Below are 19,085 nucleotides of genomic sequence, written 5' to 3'. Positions count from 1 at the left end.
GTTTGTCTTGTAATGTGCATTGAGATGATTGAATTAATGCTATGTAAAAACTTTAACTGAATTGAACTGAATGAAATACTGATGAATACCATAACAAATGTACCTGCTCATAAAGTGACATTGCAAACTTCTGATGCGTGATACAAGAGTTGGAGGTGCAGGCATCTGTCTCCTCAGGCACAATGTGCAGGTGGATCCTCTCCAATATGTTTTCCTGTGAAGGACAAGGAAATGCACCAAATATAAAAAAAATAGATTCTGTAGTCTGTACTCCACTAGAGTTACGTAAAAAATATCAGTTTTAAAAATCTTGTAAACACCAGAAGCATTTTAGAGCCTTCCAATTTCTACTAAACACTATAGAATGCATGAAATATTATGAGCTTGCCAGGTAGGACAGTAAACATTGCAAGCTCAACTCCAGTTTGTTAATGTGACAATGCTTCACAATGTTCCTCCTTATGTGACAACATGGTAAGGAATAAAACATACAAGATACATGTCAAACCAAAACATAACATGGTCACAGCTCTTCATCCTTCGAAGCAACTTTAAAATGTCTGAACATAACCTATTCATCTGGAGTACAATGAAAGGCAAGTAAAAACACAAAAAAAACAATGCAACAGACACACCCCCAGGGCTAGGATGGTGAGAAAATTGAAATTCAATCCAGTAACAAAAGCTAGGGAGCTTGTGGGGATTGAGGAGGAGACAGGTACAAATGAACCTTTCTCACAAGTAAAACCAGCCAGGTACTAAGATACTCTCTTCTACAGATTAACACTGTGAAACACAAACTAATCCAAACAGACTAAAGAAAACCTTTATATCAAAAATAATATGCAATGGTCCAAACACAACCCACATGCTTATATAACCTGTCATCATGATATTTAGTGCTATTGTGAAGGAGTTAAGAGAGGAGGGGATAGGGGGGACAGATACTCTTTCAATGACCTCCCCCAACAGTTTGTTGCAGTGAGTTGCCCTAACTGCACGGCAGCATCACACACAAACACTTACAAAGCACTCTGCGGCATCATCCATAAAGCCCAGCTGGAAGCGCTGCTCGTCCTTAAAGGTCTCTGCCAAGGCATGACGCAGGTTGTCAGAAGGCAAGGCGCGCTCTCGACTCTGCTGGAACTGGGAGAAAAGGCCCTGACGAAGGAGGAGAGGAGAGGTTTACACGTGGACATTGTCATTTTGTGTTTACAGGAAGGATATATACACTAACCCTTGCGGAAGGATTGATACCTTGTAACTTTTTTTTACAGCGTGTCACATTAAAATCTCAAACTTCTATGTGTTTTAATGGGATTTTATGTGATAGAATAGAGCAGCGTACAACAGTAAAAAGGGAAAATGTTAAATAGTTTTCAAGTTTTTTTGTACAAATAAAAATCCTCCAATTACCATCAGAAGTCACGTAATTAGTTAATAGTAAATCTATACAAATAGTAAACATAGGTTTACAAAACACACTGTTTTTTAACTAAACTAAGATGAAACCATCCTGAAAGATTCTGCAAAAAACTAAGTACACCCTACACCTGATGTAGATACAAAATACCAAAACCCACAGAGTTTAATTTATTTTTAGGTTTTAATAATTGTTTTACTTTATTAGATTAAATCTGAAGAGTAGACGCAGGATATATCATCATGTTTAGTTGCCACCATTTTTATTTAGAGGCTTTTGTGTTTTACAGTATTTTTTAAAGCTGTAATATAATTCTTTAAGTTTTTGTGTAATATGCTTAATATATGTGGTTTTATACTTTGTTTACACTTCAGTCAACCAATGTTTTAAATTGGCAGACAAGCACAAACTTATTCATACAGCTGACAAATCTAGATTTTAATTGTTATTAACATTTTGGCGTGGCCTAGCCAGAGTCCCAATAAGATTCTGACTGGGAATCTGGGAAGGGAGCTAAAGATTAAGGTGATTGCAAAGAGGCCTTTCAACCTCAAAGAATTAATTCAGTGAAAATGCACTTAGAAGTTTTATAATAATTTTAAAGTAATTATCACTCTCCATTTGATGTTTTGTTGTAAATATCATCAAAACAGATTTTTTTTATAATATTGTGACAGATTGTTGAGGACACAGTTGCCTCCCTCTATATGTGGAATCAGACTGAGCTTGAGCTATTTTGGAATAGACAAAAATGTCTATCTCTAGATGTTCAATGCTGGCGGAAACACACCACAAAACACTTGCAGCTATAATTGTAGCAAAAGGTTGGTGCACAACGTGCAAGAGGGGCTGAATGCAAAGGCACGCCACACTTTTCAGATGTTTTTACATCACCATGAATACAGTATCCCTATGTTGAAACATGGTGGTGGCAGCATCATGCTGCTGGAGAGCTTTTATACAGAAGGGACAGAGAAGCTGATCTGATCTGAGTGGAACATTGTGAGTGGAAGATTTGAAAACCAAGTTATTTTTTGTCTACTTCACAATAATGGACTACTTTGTTTTCGTCTGCCACATAAAATCCCAATAAAAACAATAAAGTCTGTGGTTGTATTGCCTAACAATGGAGGGGGTAAATACATTTGCAAGGTATACAAGGTACCGTCCACACAGATCTATGACATGTCTAATGCAACCATGATGACAAAAAAATAAATAAAATAGCTTCATGAATACTTCTTGAGCTCACTCTCATTCAGAAAGTTGCTAAAGATGCAGTACCTTTAATGCACAGAAAATGCATGGGTCTCCGAGACAGAAATGCCCCGGTAGCTGTCTCAAGCTGCGTCTAAAGATGTCCAGATGCCACAGGACCTACAAAAAGAAAACAGAGTAGCAGGTTAAAGTCAATCTCCAATCTCATAGTTAAAGGATTTCCTACAATCTAATCAAGCAAACACAGCAACAAACACAAACAAAATTCTAACAACCAGAAGCAGACATTTGTTTTTGTTAAGAGTGAATAATCTCATTTTTGTAACAGAGCCAAACATCCTTGGGTATTGTGTTATATACATAACATTCAAAGTAAAGTCTCCAAGGTCTCAGAATCTTTCCTCATGTAGAGAAATACAGCCGAAAGCGATGATCATCTCCAACCAGCCCATGGGTTGTCTCAGCCTCTGAGTCATGGTCTTCTTTGAGACTGACCTAACTCATGACTACTGCAATGAATCATCTCAGCAGCCAGTGCTCCAGTGGTCAAAAGCAACCTTTGAGCACATTCATAAACTGCTGGGAAGCTCTGACAGATTTAGACACTGACTAATTCCCTGAAATCGCTACAATAAAGACAGTCAGAGCATGCTGTACTGTGATACAAATAAATTAAATACACCTATAAAAGTTTGGAGAAATTTTAGGACAGGATTTTGCATTTTCCGATTATTTTAACATTAGTATTTGTTTTTATTTAACCGTTTCATTCTAAATGAATAAAGGCCTCAAGGGGATGCAACCAGTGGGATCAGTTCTTAGAAAATCCTATTTTTGTGAGTTTCACAGCCAGTTAATGCATTCCTAACGCTACCAAGTCTTTAAATTCTTGGTTTTCAAAGGTTTGTCTTTCTGATGGTTTTCAGTTCTGCCAGATTCTTGGTCTGTTACATGCATACCACTATTCTGATGTCAATCCAGAGTTTTCAGGGTCAGGTTTGGTGCGAATCTGTGGTCAATTTGTGCCACTTGAGGTATAATATTATACCTCAAGTGGCACAAACTGACCACAGATACTGCAAAGAATTTCCTCTTTGTCTATTAATTTCACTCTTTTGTCTTCTGTTTTTACAATCTGCTGGCTTCTTGCCACGCTCCTCCTGAAAATTCCTTGTTCCAACTTGCTGTGGTTCATGAGAACGAGGTAAGATTTTAAAAATTGTTCAAGGAGACTAAGAATGAACAATTTTTGTTTTCACAAATAGGATGAAATTTTCTCTGACTACAATCTTAGCTTAAAGTATCTGATTAAAGCACATATGTTTTCAAACAGGATTCAATTAAATGTCACCCTAAAGCCAAAAACAGCTGTGAAATCACTATTTATTATTAAAATTAGGGGTTTACATATCACAAGCAGTATTTTCTTAAATCTTACATCTGATTCAGGCTTGATCAGTCCAAGCATGCAGTCAAAATCCATGAATCATACTTTTTGTTTATCTTAAAATCGTAATATTGACTCACAAGAGAACTTCATTGCTTACAGACAACCTACAGAGAGCCTATAAAACAGCCTATAGACAAAAACAAGATAGTGATGTCCTGAAGATACTTTCATTTAACCAGGAAGTCTGTTCCAGATATCGAACGACACAGGCATCTCAAAAAGACAAGACCCTCAAAGGGTATGATTAAAAACAGAGGTCAGTTTATATGTACAGTACAAAAATTGGCATATCAGCATTAACCTGCTCTTTACAATTTGGATTGAAGAAGCCTTTATTGACATTACAGCAATGAAACCCTCTGTAAAATCTTTTTGAATGTTTCCACTGGTATACTGATATGTTATCTTTGGTGATGAGCTCCAAGTCTATGAGGTTGGAAGGCCTCTTTGCCATCACCATAATATTTAGCTCCCTCCAAAGATTCTCAATCAGACTCAAGTTAGCACTCTGACTGGGATGCTTCAAAACATTAATATTACATCCAGTTAGGGATGGGTAATTATCATAACATTCATCGTTATTGTGACAAAAAAATGTTATTAATCGTTAAAACCACAAACTGCCTGATGATATATACAGAACTCAAATTAAATGGTTAGGACTGTTACTTTTACTATTTTAATAATCCCAGAAACTTTTATACAATGGAAAACTACACTTTGCAAAGTCAAGCTTTCTAGCCAGTTTGCAATTCTTCATACTTATCCATACCTGGAAAAGTATGAAATCTTATTCCAGATTTTTCGAAACCTTTCAAGACTGCGAAGAAACACTGTTTAACTCCTTTGTGTCGTTCTCTTGAAATGTTCACAGCTCTACAAACCTCAGCTAGGCCTCTATTGTTCCTCCCCATATAATGAAACTGTGAAAGTGCTATCATGAACCAAATAAAGACTTTTTGTGGTTTTGGGAAGTAATTATTTAGATTTTTTAAGAGTATAAACCTGCAACGTCTAGAAGAATATATGGCCACCCAGATTTGGAGAGTTAAACATTTTTGTTAAGCTCTTAGCCATTCCTGATGACTGAATAAGCACAAACAGACAACATGAAGTCTCAGACCTAATTAAAGCTAAATCCAAAAGCTCAAGACTTTGGAGTGAAACCAGATATTTGTCCAATACTCTTTTGCATTTGCTACATGTCCTCGTTTGTACCAACAAATGTTCCACCTACCTGCACAGCGCTGTTAAGGAAACAACTGTTCTGGCCCGGCTCATTCAGTAGTCCCTTGGTCGGGGCCAGAGACATCATGCTCCCTGGCTGGTAGGATTTCCCCAGATTGCCCCTCCGCTTCCTGAAGAACTTGACCCATGCCATTGGTTAGTGGAGTCTGCCTTCAGAACGATGGGATAGTTAATTAGATAAAGGATAAGGCAAGTTGTTGTCGGGATCAGATACCGTTCAGGCCCAACAGTCTGAGTCTAGGTTATTCCACAGGCTGCTGCAGCTGCCTGGCCACACATAGGATTCTAGTCAATGTCAGCAGCTCACAGAAAAGCTCCTTTTACTTTGTCTGCAGCTTAAATAATCTTAAATATTTAAAAAGGGTCAAATCCAAAGTCAATGCACAAGAAACAAAATTCACAATCCAGGTCTTTATATAAGCAGGGCTTTAATGGAGGGTTGTCTCACTTCTGAGAAGATACACTTTGGGCACGCAGAAAAATGGTTCAATCATTCTTTAAGGTAACTGGACAAGGCTTCAAACTGCTTTCAAAAGAGGACGGTAGACTTGTCAGCAAGTTCGCCCACATGGTGCAGACTTTCAGCTGAGGTTACTGGTCTCTTCCAGAAGGTTTACCCAGTGAAGGCAGGAAACATGTCCAGTCTGTGTGAGGAAAAACACAAAGTTAGATCCAGTGAGCTTTAAAAGGTCAATATGCAGTTCATTATCAGTTACAGCAGTGAATTCAGTATTTTCTACTACTCCCTTTTATGTTTACAGCCTGGTTATAGAAAACACGAAGCTGACCCCAGCAATGAGATAAAAATCCGCAGCCTCATTTCTATGTTTCCACATTGATGTCAAACTGAACTTTGCAGACATGTAAACAAAGCTTACACATTAACTTTTACAGACACCCTTTGCACCAGAGGCGTGTCCCACTAAACTCAGGCTGCATTTTAAATCTGCAGACATTGTTGCCTGATGTGATTTTCCATATAGTTTTTATTCAATTTCCACTGAACTATGACTATGGTGTACAGGTGCCAATTTTAACAGATTCCAATTGCTTTAAAGGACTTTAAAACATATAGGAGAAAAAAAAACAGTGCTCTTATATGGGGTAAGAACGCTGTTAAAAACAATGTGTTTGTAAACACGGAAATGTGCGCATATTAGTCAATAGTTGTGCATAAGTAAAATCCAGAAGAGGTATTGTATATTTTCTCTATAAGAATGCAAAATAAAATATTACAGCTTCAAGAAATTACAAACACAAAGTTCAAGTTCACAGTTGTGGTTTATTCTTTAGGAATACAATATGCTATAACAGTTTGTGAATACTATTTATTTCCTATGAAAATACGAATTTACGTCAGCGACTTGGCATCACGTGATCTCTGGTTAGTGGAGCGCAGAGTTAGTAGATTCACCTTGCGCATGCGCTGTCACACTCCTCACCGCCATTAAACGTAGAGCCGGGATTGGATGACGGAATAAAGGTAATGGGAGATAATTCGGTCTAAAAGGAATATTAGGAACAGCAGCAGAAGAAGAAGCAGCAGCACTAGCGCCAAGATGACACACCAAGAAACTATACGGTACAGAGCCAGGTGATGTTAAAATGTTTATATATGTCTTAATGTCGTTAATATATGCTCTTGGTCCATCATCTAGGTGCTAGTGCTGCTGCTTCTTCTTCTGCTGGCGGTACAAACAAATTCAGAAGTGCATACCGCCACGTAATGTACATCATTGTATAACTCCACCCACTATATTCTGTTTTAGTTTTGTATTACATAAAAATAAGAACAATGCTTTATTTATAATACTCTTGATTTCTCCCCTATCTCCCCTCTGTTCCTAATATTCCTTTTAGACTGAATTATCTTCCATTACCTTTTTTTATGTCATCCAATCCCAGCACTACGTTTACTGGCGGTGAGGAGTGTGACAGCGCATGCGCAACGTGAATTGACTAATTCTGCGCTCCACTAACCAGCATGAAATCACGTGATGCCAAGTTGCTTATGTAAATTTGTATTCTCATAGAAAATAAATCGTATTCACAAACTGTTATAGCATATTCTACTCATAAAGAATAAACCACAACTGTAAACTTGAACTTTGTGTTTGTAATTTCTTGAAGATGTAACATTTTATTTTGTATTCTTATAGAGAAAATATACAATACCTCTTTTGGATTTTACTTATGCACAACTATTGACTAATATGCACACATTTCTATCTTTACATACACATTGTCTTTGACAGCGTTCTTACCCCATACTCTTATAGACATAGCGGATGTGAATTGAACAAATAATGAAATGTACCGATATATCCTCAGTTATACTTCAAAGCATTGTTTTATCAGATTTTTATTAAACTCACAAAAGTATCAAAATACACACTGTTGGTTTATAGACCAAACATTTTTTAAGTTGCCGTTTTTGGTGCAATTTATTCATTAATAGAAAGAAAACTAATATTCAGAAAAGAAAAACTCAACCGGATATTATTCATCACCCATTTGTAACCAGAGTTTTCACATTTCTTTTGTTCATTTGTTGCTGCCATTCTTTTGTGAACTTGACTACAAAGAAAGACATCTGACCCATTTTCTATCTTTTTATTAAAATCTGAACACTTAAGAGTAAATTAAACTGATCACTTTTTTGAGACACGTATTTCAAGACTTCCAAAACAAGTACTTGTACTTCAAGAAGCTTCAAAATCAGCATCAAGTGAGGAGCTCTAACAAAAATCTGCAACGAACGTGTGAATTGTCAGGGGCGTGTCCAGCGGAGTGGCCCAAGGGGGCACGGGCCCCCCCTTGCCCCCCACCAATAAAGAATTGTTACCATGAAAGATTACAGAAAGTATTTGGATAGTTAGCATAAAACAGCTGAAGTAGAAATATAAAATTCACATTGTCAGCTGCTGTATAGAGCTGCAGAACATTTGCTCCATGTGGATTCAGTGTTACTGTAGCTGTGCCAGCTTGTCATGTTGGCTGTCTTCCTGTCATTGCCTTTATCTAGCTTGGGCAGTGGACCATAGGCAAAGCAAATTTATTTATATGGCACACTTCATGTACAGGACAACCAGAGTGCTTTACAAAAAAATATTAGAAGCATCATAGAAAGTATTAAAGTATCATTATGACATGACTGTGCCATGTTCATAGACGTCGCAGGGATGTCCGTCTCTGATCCTCCTGGTTTTAGATATTTCCCTGCTTTCCCAAATGTTGGGGGGTCAAACCTGCAGAAGAAGGGCCCTTAAGGACCAGACTTTGACATCCCAAGGCAATAGTCAAGGTTGAATATCTAAGAAGTTGTTTGTGACAGAAAATGTGCTTTTTTTTCCCCATCAGAGCCAGTCAGTAAAGAACTTTTCTTACGGAAATAGAATAGCAAGAATGAAAAGATCTCAAAATATCGAGAAATTCTTCAGTATTAAGAATAACATTGTCAGCGAAAGGTGGACTGAGCAGCAGTCGCCATTGTCTACAGTGAGTTCTGCCAATCAAGATATGTGAAAATGAGCAAGGAAAACCTAAGGAAGGGATGTTTATACTGTACACATATATACATAGGGGATCAACCTATAAGGATTTATAACCAGTGGGAAACAATACTAATATTCAGGAATGTACAGTAAATATTTTTTAGTCTTAGTTAATTTAAATAGAAATAAAAGATGATTATGGCCATATACTTGCAGTAAGACATCTTTATTATTCATTTCAGGATCTGGGAGGTTGCCACTGTGAAGGAAAATGAAGACCAGTCACTTTAGTGCTCACCAAGCAAAGGTATGTATTGTTGTACATAATTGTAAAGCAAAAGAAATCAATATTTTTTTTTTATTTAATCAACTTTAATATCCTTAAATCATCTCAGGCACTTCACCTATTCATGATCACGCAAATCAGAAGAATGTGGTACCATGTGAGACATCTTCTCCTTCAATATCAAATACTACACGGAGCCATCCACATAGTAATTAACTCCAATACTACTTTTAAGTTAAAGCCTGTGAAAATTAAATTATCCAGAGTTAATATTCTGCAGAAAATATTCTATATTATTGTCGTGGTCACTTGTGCAGTTGTTGTTTTAGATTCAATAGAATTTTCATTGTTCGTTCGTTCGTCGTCTTCCGCTTATCCAGGACCGGGTCGCGGGGGCAGCAGACTCAGCAGAGACGTCCATTGTCATTCATTTAAATCTGTCCTAGATATATATCAGCATCCAGCGGATGGACCTAGACAGCCACACTTGAAGGTATTTTCCCCAAACAGTGTTGGGTGACAAGTGCATGTAGACACTTTTCCCTTCCAAATGCTTCTAAGAGTCCTTTCACATCACATGAAGGGTACTCAAACTGGAAAAGAGTTGATGAAAATTGCATCTACATTAAAAAAACTGTTGCTGAAGTGCTGCTCCTTACAGCTGTGCAAAATCTCCCTCAAAGGGGCTACCTTGAGGCAGATACATCGCACAATAAAAAGGGAACTTTTTAGAGATAATGAAACTGATTTCAAAGCATAATCCGCTGATTTCCGAAAAAAACAATTTAAATGAGAGCAACAGGAAATGCTAAATATACCAGTTTGTATGTCAGAAATGGTACGTGACGACATAAGAGAAGTGAAAGAGAGCGAGAAAAAATTCCAAGACACGCCACTGTATGTTGTGCACCTTAGACTGAGAGGCTCAACCAAGAGACTGCGCCTGAGAAGTGTGATGGATGAACATGTTTCTGCTGAGCAAGCGAGTTATTACATTAGGGAATGCCCCAAGAGATTCATGGAATCACAACTTGTCATTTTTCATAGGTTTTTGTGATTTTTAAGATTGTTTTATTCTAAATGGAATCGAAGCAAATCTCAAAGCTTTATGGAAAACAGTTATATGAAAGATGTAGTTACGATATCAAAAATGTACAAGGAGTGAAAATGATAAATAATATGCTCTGGATCAGTTTGCTCTATTGTAAATTAATTTCCCCATTTCATACCTACTCATTGCCTTTTAATCCCAACCTACCTCCATTTCATACCCGAAAACAAACCACTTTGTACCTATGTACCTAATCATTGATCATCAGTTAATCTGTCTTGGTAGTCATATATTTTCTTAAATTATGAACAAAGCTATTCATGCAAATGCTAATTTCTCACATACAGGTCCTTCTCAAAATATTAGCATATTGTGATAAAGTTAATTAAATTCCATAATGTCATGATAAAAATTTAACATTCATGTATTTTAGATTCATTGCACACTAACTGAAATATTTCAGGTCTTTTATTGTCTTAATACGGATGATTTTGGCATACAGCTCATGAAAACCCAAAATTCCTATCTCACAAAATTAGCATATCATTAAAAGGGTCTCTAAATGAGCAATGAACCTAATCATCTGAATCAACAAGTTAACTCTAAACACCTGCAAAAGATTCCTGGGGCCTTTAAAACCCCCAGCCTGGTTCATCACTCAAAACCCCAATCATGGGTAAGACTGCCGACCTGACTGCTGTCCAGAAGGCCACTATTGACACCCTCAAGCAAGAGGGTAAGACACAGAAAGACATTTCTGAACAAATAGGCTGTTCCCAGAGTGCTGTATCAAGGCACCTCAGTGGGAAGTCTGTGGGAAGGAAAAAGTGTGGCAGAAAACGCTGCACAACGAGAAGAGGTGACCGGACCCTGAGGAAGATTTTGGAGAAGGGCCGATTCCAGACCTTGGGGGACCTGTGGAAGCAGTGGACTGAGTCTGGAGTAGAAACATCCAGAGCCACCGTGCACAGGTGTGTGCAGTAAATGGGCTACAGGTGCCGCATTCCCCAGACCTGGGCTACAGAGAAGCAGCACTGGACTGTTGCTCAGTGGTCCAAAGTACTTTTTTCGGATGAAAGCAAATTCTGCATGTCATTTGGAAATCAAGGTGCCAGAGTCTGGAGGAAGACTGGGGAGAAGGAAATGCCAAAATGCCAGAAGTCCAGTGTCAAGTACCCACAGTCAGTGATGGTCTGGGGTGCCGTGTCAGCTGCTGGTGTTGGTCCACTGTGTTTTATCAAGGGCAGGGTCAATGCAGCTAGCTATCAGGAGATTTTGGAGCACTTCATGCTTCCATCTGCTGAAAAGCTTTTTGAAGATTTCATTTTTCAACACGACCTGGCACCTGCTCACAGTGCCAAAACCACTGGTAAATGGTTTACTGACCATGGTATCACTGTGCTCAATTGGCCTGCCAACTCTCCTGACCTGAACCCCATAGAGAATCTGTGGGATATTGTGAAGAGAACGTTGAGAGACTCAAGACCCAACACTCTGGGTGAGCTAAAGGCCGCTATCGAAGCATCCTGGGCCTCCATAAGACCTCAGCAGTGCCACAGGCTGATTGCCTCCATGCCACGCCGCATAGAAGCAGTAATTTCTGCAAAAGGATTCCCGACCAAGTATTGAGTGCATAACTGTACATGATTATTTGAAGGTTGACGTTTTTTGTATTAAAAACACTTTTCTTTTATTGGTCGGATGAAATATGCTAATTTTGTGAGATAGGAATTTTGGGTTTTCATGAGCTGTATGCCAAAATCATCCGTATTAAGACAATAAAAGACCTGAAATATTTCAGTTAGTGTGCAATGAATCTAAAATATATGAATGTAAAATTTTCATCATGACATTATGGAAAATAATGAACTTTATCACAATATGCTAATATTTTGAGAAAGACCTGTATATTATTTTCTGACGATCACTGGTTTTGATCCCCCAAGTAGATTTGACACAATGTATGTACGAGCCCGCTCCAAGGTGGGAGGCACATTGATGCAGAGGTACATACCTAATTTCCCAGAGTTAGAATGAACTGATGCAAGGTATTTATGAAATGCCCCCCAAGTCTGTTACGAATAAACAGAGGGTACATATGAAACACCCAACAAGGTAGGTGTGAACTTATTCTTGGCACCTACAAATATCCTGCTACTAGTTCAGAATCAGCTTTATTGCCAAGTTTGTACATACAAACAAGGAATTTGTTCTCTGGGTTTTATATTTTTTTTTAATGTGTTATAAGATATATTTATGCATATATCTTTATGTCCTCAAATACATTTATACAAATATACACATATACAAAGGTGCATTTGCAACTTCAGTGTGCAGTTGTTTGGTACTCTATTAAATGTTCATCAGAGAAACAGCCTGGGGGAAGAAACTGTCTCTGTGGCAGCTGGTTTTAGTGAACAGTGCTCTGTAGCGGCGGCCTGAAGGTGAAACTCTAAATAGTTTATGTGCAGGGTGTGTGGGCTCTGCAGAGATTTTAGCAGCTCTTTTCCTGACCCTAGACCTGTATAAGTCCTGAATGGAGGGAAGGTCAGCCCTGATTATTCTCTCTGCAGACCTGATTATTCGTTGCAGTCTGGACCTGTCCTGTTTTGTGGATGAGCCAAACCACACTGAGATGGATGAAGACAGTACAGACTGAATGATGGCAGTGTAGAAGATGACCAGCAGCTCCTGTGGAAGGTTGTACTTATTGAGTTGCCTCAGGAAGTACTGTCTCTGCTGGGCCTTCTTCCGAACAGTGTCTATGTGTGAAGACCATCTCAGGTCCTCAGAGATGGTGGTTCTTAGGAACCTGAAGTGGTCCACAGCTGACACAGTGTTGTTGAGGATGGTGAGGGGGGTGTATGGGGTTGGTGTTCTCCGAATGTCCACCACCATTTCCACAGTCTTGAGCGGGTTGAGTTCAAGGTAGTTCTGACAACACCAGTGTACCAGTCGATCCATCTCCTGTCTGTATGCAGAATCATCACCGTCCTGGATCAGTCCAATGACATTGGTGTCGACTGCAAACTTCAGGAGTTTCACAGATGGTCATTTGTGTACAGGGAGAAGAAGAGTGGGGATAGAACACACCACTGGGGGACACCAGTACTTATTGATCTGGTGAGGGAGAAGATGCTAACCCAGTCTCACCTGCTGCTGTCGGTCCGTCAGGAAGCAGTTGAGCCACTGACAGGTGGAGGCTGAGACTTTGAGCTGGGTGAGCTTCTGGTGGAGGATGTCTGGTATGATCGTGTTGAAGGCCGAGCTGAAGTCTACAAACAGAATCTTGGCGTATGTCCCTGGACGGTCAAGGTGTTGCAGGATGAAGTGTAGACCTAAGTTGACAGTATCATCTGCCGACCTGTTTGCTCAGCATGCAGCATGCAAACTGCAGGGGTCCAGCAGGGGGCCTGTGATGTCTTTCAGGTGCTTCAACACCAGTCGCTCAAAGGATTTCATGACCACAGACGTCAGGGCTACAGGCCTGTAGTCATTTAATCCTAGGACGGTGGGTTTCTTGGGCACTGAGATGATGGTGGATCATTTGAAGCACGAGGGGACCTCACACGTCTCCAGTGACTTGTTGAAGATCCGGGTGAAGATCGGGGCAAGTTGATTTGCACAGGCTTTCAGGCATGATGGGGAGACATTATCAGGTCCTCCAGCTTTCTTTGTTTTCATGCGCTGAAAGAGCCTATTTACATCTTCCTCAGAGATCTTTAGTGCAGGCAGAGGATCTGAAGGTAGGGTTTTGGTTGCTTTATGGGAAGAATTTGTTCCTGAATAGGATGTGGAGGAGATGGTTTGGGGTGTGAACGGCTTCCTGTCATGTCATGTCTGCAGTAGAAGCCATTCAGGTGTGGAGTAAACCATGGTTTGTTATTCCCAAAGGTGCAGAACGTCTTGGTCTGCACACACATGTCCTCCCAGAAACTGATGTATGATGTCACCACATCAGTTAGTTGGTTTAAGTCAGTGGCTGAAGTTTCAAAAACAGTCCAGTCTGTGCATTCAAAGCAGGCCTGTAGTGTCTGCTTTGATTCCTCAGTCCACTTCTTAACAGTGTGAACCTTGGGTTTGGAGGCTCTTAGTCTCTGTCTGTAGGTTGGGATGAGGTGGACAAGAGAATTATCCGAAAAACACAGAGCAGCCCTGGTAACAGCATGATATGAGTCCTTTAAAGCTGTGTAACAATGGTCCAGTGTGTTTTTGTCTCTGGTGGGACGCTTAATATGCTGTCTGTATTTGGGGAGTTCATGGGAGAAGTTTGCGCTGTTAAAATCTCCCAGTATTATGATGAAAGAGTCCGTGTGTTTTTTCTCCACGTCTGTAATCAGCTCAGCGAGATGTTTTTCAGCGGCAGAAGTGCAGCCATGAGCCAATTATTATGAACGAGGAAAACTCTCTCGGTGAATAAAACGGTTTACAGTTTATGGCAAATGACTCCAGATCAGGACTACATGTTTTCCCCAGCACTTTTATGTGTCTGCACCAACCTTCATTTAAATAAAAGCAGATTCCGCCTCCTCGTTTCTTCCCCGATAGCTCCGCGCGAGGGGGGAAGAAGCTCAGTTTCATACCCAAGAACGTCAGGTAAGAAATTACCAAAACAGCAAAAGTATAAAATGTTGAAGGGATGACCAGCAGCCAAAATAATTTATTTCTCTTTTCTTTACACTCGAATTAATTATATAGTTTCTAAGTGAAAATAAACAAGTCTCTATCAACAAAAAGGTTTTACTGAGCTGCTATTATTTCAAATGTTTCTGTCCAAATCTGCTGAACAATCCTGTCATGGTGGATTTTTTGAAATCCTAAATGAAACAATGGGATGCCACAGTATAGTGTTTATATCCAGCAGTTAATGTCACAACCCGAAGTTTAGTTTTACACGGCATAATTAGCATTTAAACAGGCGTTTTAACCAAACTAAAAGGCTACAGTCTCGGCATCTGAGCCATAGTACAGCTGGCGCTCCAGAGCAACAGCATTCCAGAACAATCCCTAAAGCTCCAGGTTGCTTAAGGGAAGCTGTTTTGAAATGGTTTCAGTGGAAGGAAGAACATGTGTACAAACTACCCGTACAGTACAGCAGTGATGTCAATGTTTTTAGCTGCTGGTATTAGTATGGTACAACTTTCATGTTGCAATCACTCTACGTTATACTGTGGATAAATAACAAATATTACACAAACATTCAATTTACTTTGTGGAATTTAAGCTGGACTTGTTTACCAGGGACGAAGAAGAAAACAACATTAGACATTACTGTGCCAACATAACTCAACGTCAAACTGATGACCCGGGGAGTGATTCCAGCACATGTTTTGTGTTGTGATAATGCTGACAACGGCCAGAGTATATATGACTCTGCTTTTTATGAGTCTGGAACTGTTATTGCATTACAGTGGGCCATTTGAAAACCTGCCAGCCTCAGTTACATTATTTATATCAGCCTCTTTGTCTCAGCAGAACTGACACTTGCTGACCTCATGGCAATAAATGTTTTCATTCATTTGAAGGATCAAAGTCTACTTTTTGGAAGATATGGATATTAAGCAATGCCATTACATTTTTTTTTACATTCCATGACAAACATGATGCGCATGCAGTTTTATTAGCATGAACTGACCGTGTTGAAGCCCAAGATTCAACAAGTTGCTGCATGTGTATGGAGAATTACAGATGAAATAATAATGACTGGTGACGACATTATTCAGACGCCAGGTTTACGTCATTGCCCAATGGAAGCCAAACCGGCCGTTAACACCCTTCCGTTTCAAGTCCAAGGCGTGAAAATGAAATGCTTTTCCTGGGACTGATTTGCAGTTCAACGAAGCGATCCTCAGAAATTCGTACATATTATGTTTTTCCCCTAAAACCCCCGACTTATTTCCAGATGTAACTATAATGAGCCTTACCTCACATAACACCAATTTGTTTGTTTTTATGCATTTGACTTGCATAGCAACTTATTTAAGCTCAGATTGTGTTGAATCCATTTCTGCTGATTCTACATGATGAAACATGGTTTTCTCTGTATTTCAGTTCCTAGCGTTCTAAGCACTCAATCCAGTTCAGCTGCGTACAGCAGCAAGACAATGGAAGCAGAAGTATGTCTGATATGTGATGAGGGAAATATGAAAAATATACATTTCTTAATAAAAGACAACACACTACTCAAACAGCAAAAGTGAACCCAGAAATAGCAAAAAATGTAATCTCCTACACTGTGCCTAGCAAATATGTTCATATCTTTTTTAACACATTTTGTTTGGATTTTATGTGATTGACCAACACTTCATAAGGGTGAAGTGTACATAGTTTTTTTAAATGTTTTTGCAAATAAAAATTTTAAAATGTGGCGTGCATTTGAATTTGATCCATTTTACATGAATACCTCTACATAATATCCTCTCTTCACAAGTCACCTAAATACAAAACAGAGTCCACCAGTGTACTTTGATCTCAGTATAAAACCATCTGTTCTGTGAAGGCAGCAGAAGTTTGTTAGAGAACATTAGTGTAGCAACATTTTCATTATTAAGACCAAGGAACACAGCAAAGAGGTCAGGGAGAAAGTGGTGGAGAGGTTTAAATCAGGATTATAGGTTATAACACCAATATGGCCAAGTTTGAATATCTCACACAGCTCTGTTTAAATCATCAACCAAAAATGGGAACAGTATAGCACTGCAAACCTACCAAAACATGGCCATCCACCAAAACTGACAGACAGCATCAATAAGAGAAGCGTCAAAAAGGTCTTATGGTAACTGTGGAGGAGCTGCAGAGATCCACAGCTCAGCTAAGGGAATCTGTTTAAAGCACAACTATTAGTGGTGCACTCCACAAATCTGGCCTTTTATGGCGGGGACACTGCAAACGTGCAAGAAAATGCTTTCATCAGATGAGACAACATTTTTTGCCTCTTGGCCTAATTGCAAAACACTATGTATTTTAGTAAACTAGCAGCTTACATCAACCTAAACATACTGTTAAATTGCATGGTGGGGACAGCATCATGATGTGGGCTTTTATTGAACAGTGACAGGTACGTTTGGTCAGAATTCATGAGAAAATAGATGGAAGTAAACACAGAGCAATCCTGGAGATTACCTGTCAAGAGGCTGCAAAGCACTGTGCCAGAGGCTCATCCTCTAGCAGAACTAATTTCCCTCCCTTACACAATTATTCACTACTCTGTGTTGGTCTTTCTAAAATCCCAATTAAAACCAAAGTTTATGGTTGTAAATAAGTTGAAAATAATTTTTACATGGTATTCTATTTTAATTTCAATACAGCAAAATATTTGACAAAATGCGTGATATGATCTGATCTGGATTTTTTTATTGTTTTAACACATTATTAATGCCATGTGCTAAACTAAAATACATTCAAGCACAGGTTACTATAAATTAAATTAAAATAAGAATAAAGACTTTTTTCCCTCAGAAAGGATATACATACAAACACATATTTCTATTTTTCCTCCTTATTTGAAAAGTGATAATAGATTAAACATATGTAGCAGTTATTTCTTCAACTGGCCAAAGTTACCTAAAAAGGACTTTAAAAGGGGAAAAACTACATCAGCTAAAATAAAGAAAAATGTAAATTAGAGACAAATACTGCAAATACTGAAAAACAATCAATTATTTCTATAATAATTTAAAAAAGATATTGATTTGTTACCAAGTAGTTTTACTGCGACATAGTTATGGTAAGCTCTTTGTTCCACATAAATAGGGCCACTGCATAAAACACTGTTTGATATTATAATTTAATACGTAACCCTAAAGAAAAACCACTTTCTTGCCACTTCATGTCAACCTGATCTGAAATGTGAGAATTCTCTTTGAGCAAGCCCTAAAAAAAAAACGTTCTTCTTGTGAGCAGCCCTGCAGGAAGCCCAGGCTTCCTTCAGTAAACAAAGGCTTTCTCAGACTTGTCAAACCCAGGGACAGCTCATTTTTACCCCGCTCCACTTGTCATAAGGAAAACAGCTAAGGCTGACACTTTAAAGCACCCAACCAGAGTGAGAGGAGTATCAGCAGCATCACCAAGACCGAGGAGTCTGTAAAATATGGAGAAATCTGGAAGGAAAGTGCAGGTGGGGTCGGGTGCTATGATTAATCCATCAGAGATCCGTTGATGGATTGCCTCATTAGGGAGGATTCAACTGATCTCCCTTATATGGTAATGCCAAGAGCTGCTGATGAGTCAATCTGCAGTTAACTGAATCACACTTATTCGATGCCATTATGAAGTGAGAACACAAACATGTCAATGAGAGAAGAAGCACATGGTGAACGTAAAAGGGCTTAACTGCAACTGTTCACCTTTACCGATTATATCCTCATAGAGGAGGGCAACAATTTAAACAAATCCTACGAGTGTTTTTTTCAAGGCAAATGTACAGCCTTTTACTTTTATAATTAAAAGCAACTTTATGATGTTTATATGTCAGTTTCTTCCACTGACTGCGTCTACTAAACTAGAAACTTTAGACAAAAGGGAAATGGATCATTAAACTTAATCTGGAACAATTTATAAAAACTATTTGTTTACCAGGTAGTAATTAGGAGTTTTTGTTTTAAGAAAAAAGCAAAACAGGTTTTGCTTGTTTTCTAATAAAAAGTGCTCTCCAAATCCACAATATTCCTACTTGGACATTCAGTGCATACAGTTTTCCCTGAATTCACATTCCTTCTACTTGGAAATGTGACAAATTACAACACTTTCTGTGTATTTAGTAAGCCCTAACAACCTGTAACACATGCTTCTCATTTCAGGGGTAGGCAAACTTCTCAGAGGTCTGAATCATTTGTTCAAACAGAATAACAAAGTCATGTTACTCCCATTACTACCACTCACTCAACACAGTATCCTAATTTATTGTATTTACGATC

At 38.8% G+C, this 19,085-nt stretch overlaps 1 protein-coding gene across 3 annotated transcripts in view; it reads right to left on the bottom strand.

The window, feature by feature from the left end:
• Positions 1-19,085, bottom strand: part of LOC124880987 (inactive ubiquitin carboxyl-terminal hydrolase 53) — a 54,859-nt gene that overhangs the window by 31,607 nt on the left and 4,167 nt on the right. The window contains exons 2-6 of one of the 3 annotated variants that reach the window (XM_047386459.1): positions 5,788-5,983; positions 5,329-5,489; positions 2,708-2,800; positions 1,027-1,161; positions 104-214 (exon numbers count right to left, since the gene is read on the bottom strand). In XM_047386459.1, coding sequence (XP_047242415.1) covers positions 104-214; positions 1,027-1,161; positions 2,708-2,800; positions 5,329-5,472 — 483 coding nt within the window. In that variant the 5' untranslated portion in view covers positions 5,473-5,489; positions 5,788-5,983. Of the gene's footprint in view, positions 1-103; positions 215-1,026; positions 1,162-2,707; positions 2,801-5,328; positions 5,984-19,085 lie in introns of those variants that run through there. The other 2 variants (XM_047386457.1, XM_047386460.1) reach the window with 2 other exon arrangements.

Source organism: Girardinichthys multiradiatus, chromosome 14 (genome assembly GCF_021462225.1).
Source record: "Girardinichthys multiradiatus isolate DD_20200921_A chromosome 14, DD_fGirMul_XY1, whole genome shotgun sequence".
Taxonomy (NCBI): Eukaryota; Metazoa; Chordata; class Actinopteri; order Cyprinodontiformes; family Goodeidae; genus Girardinichthys; species Girardinichthys multiradiatus.
This window is presented reverse-complemented; position numbering and strand designations above follow the sequence as displayed.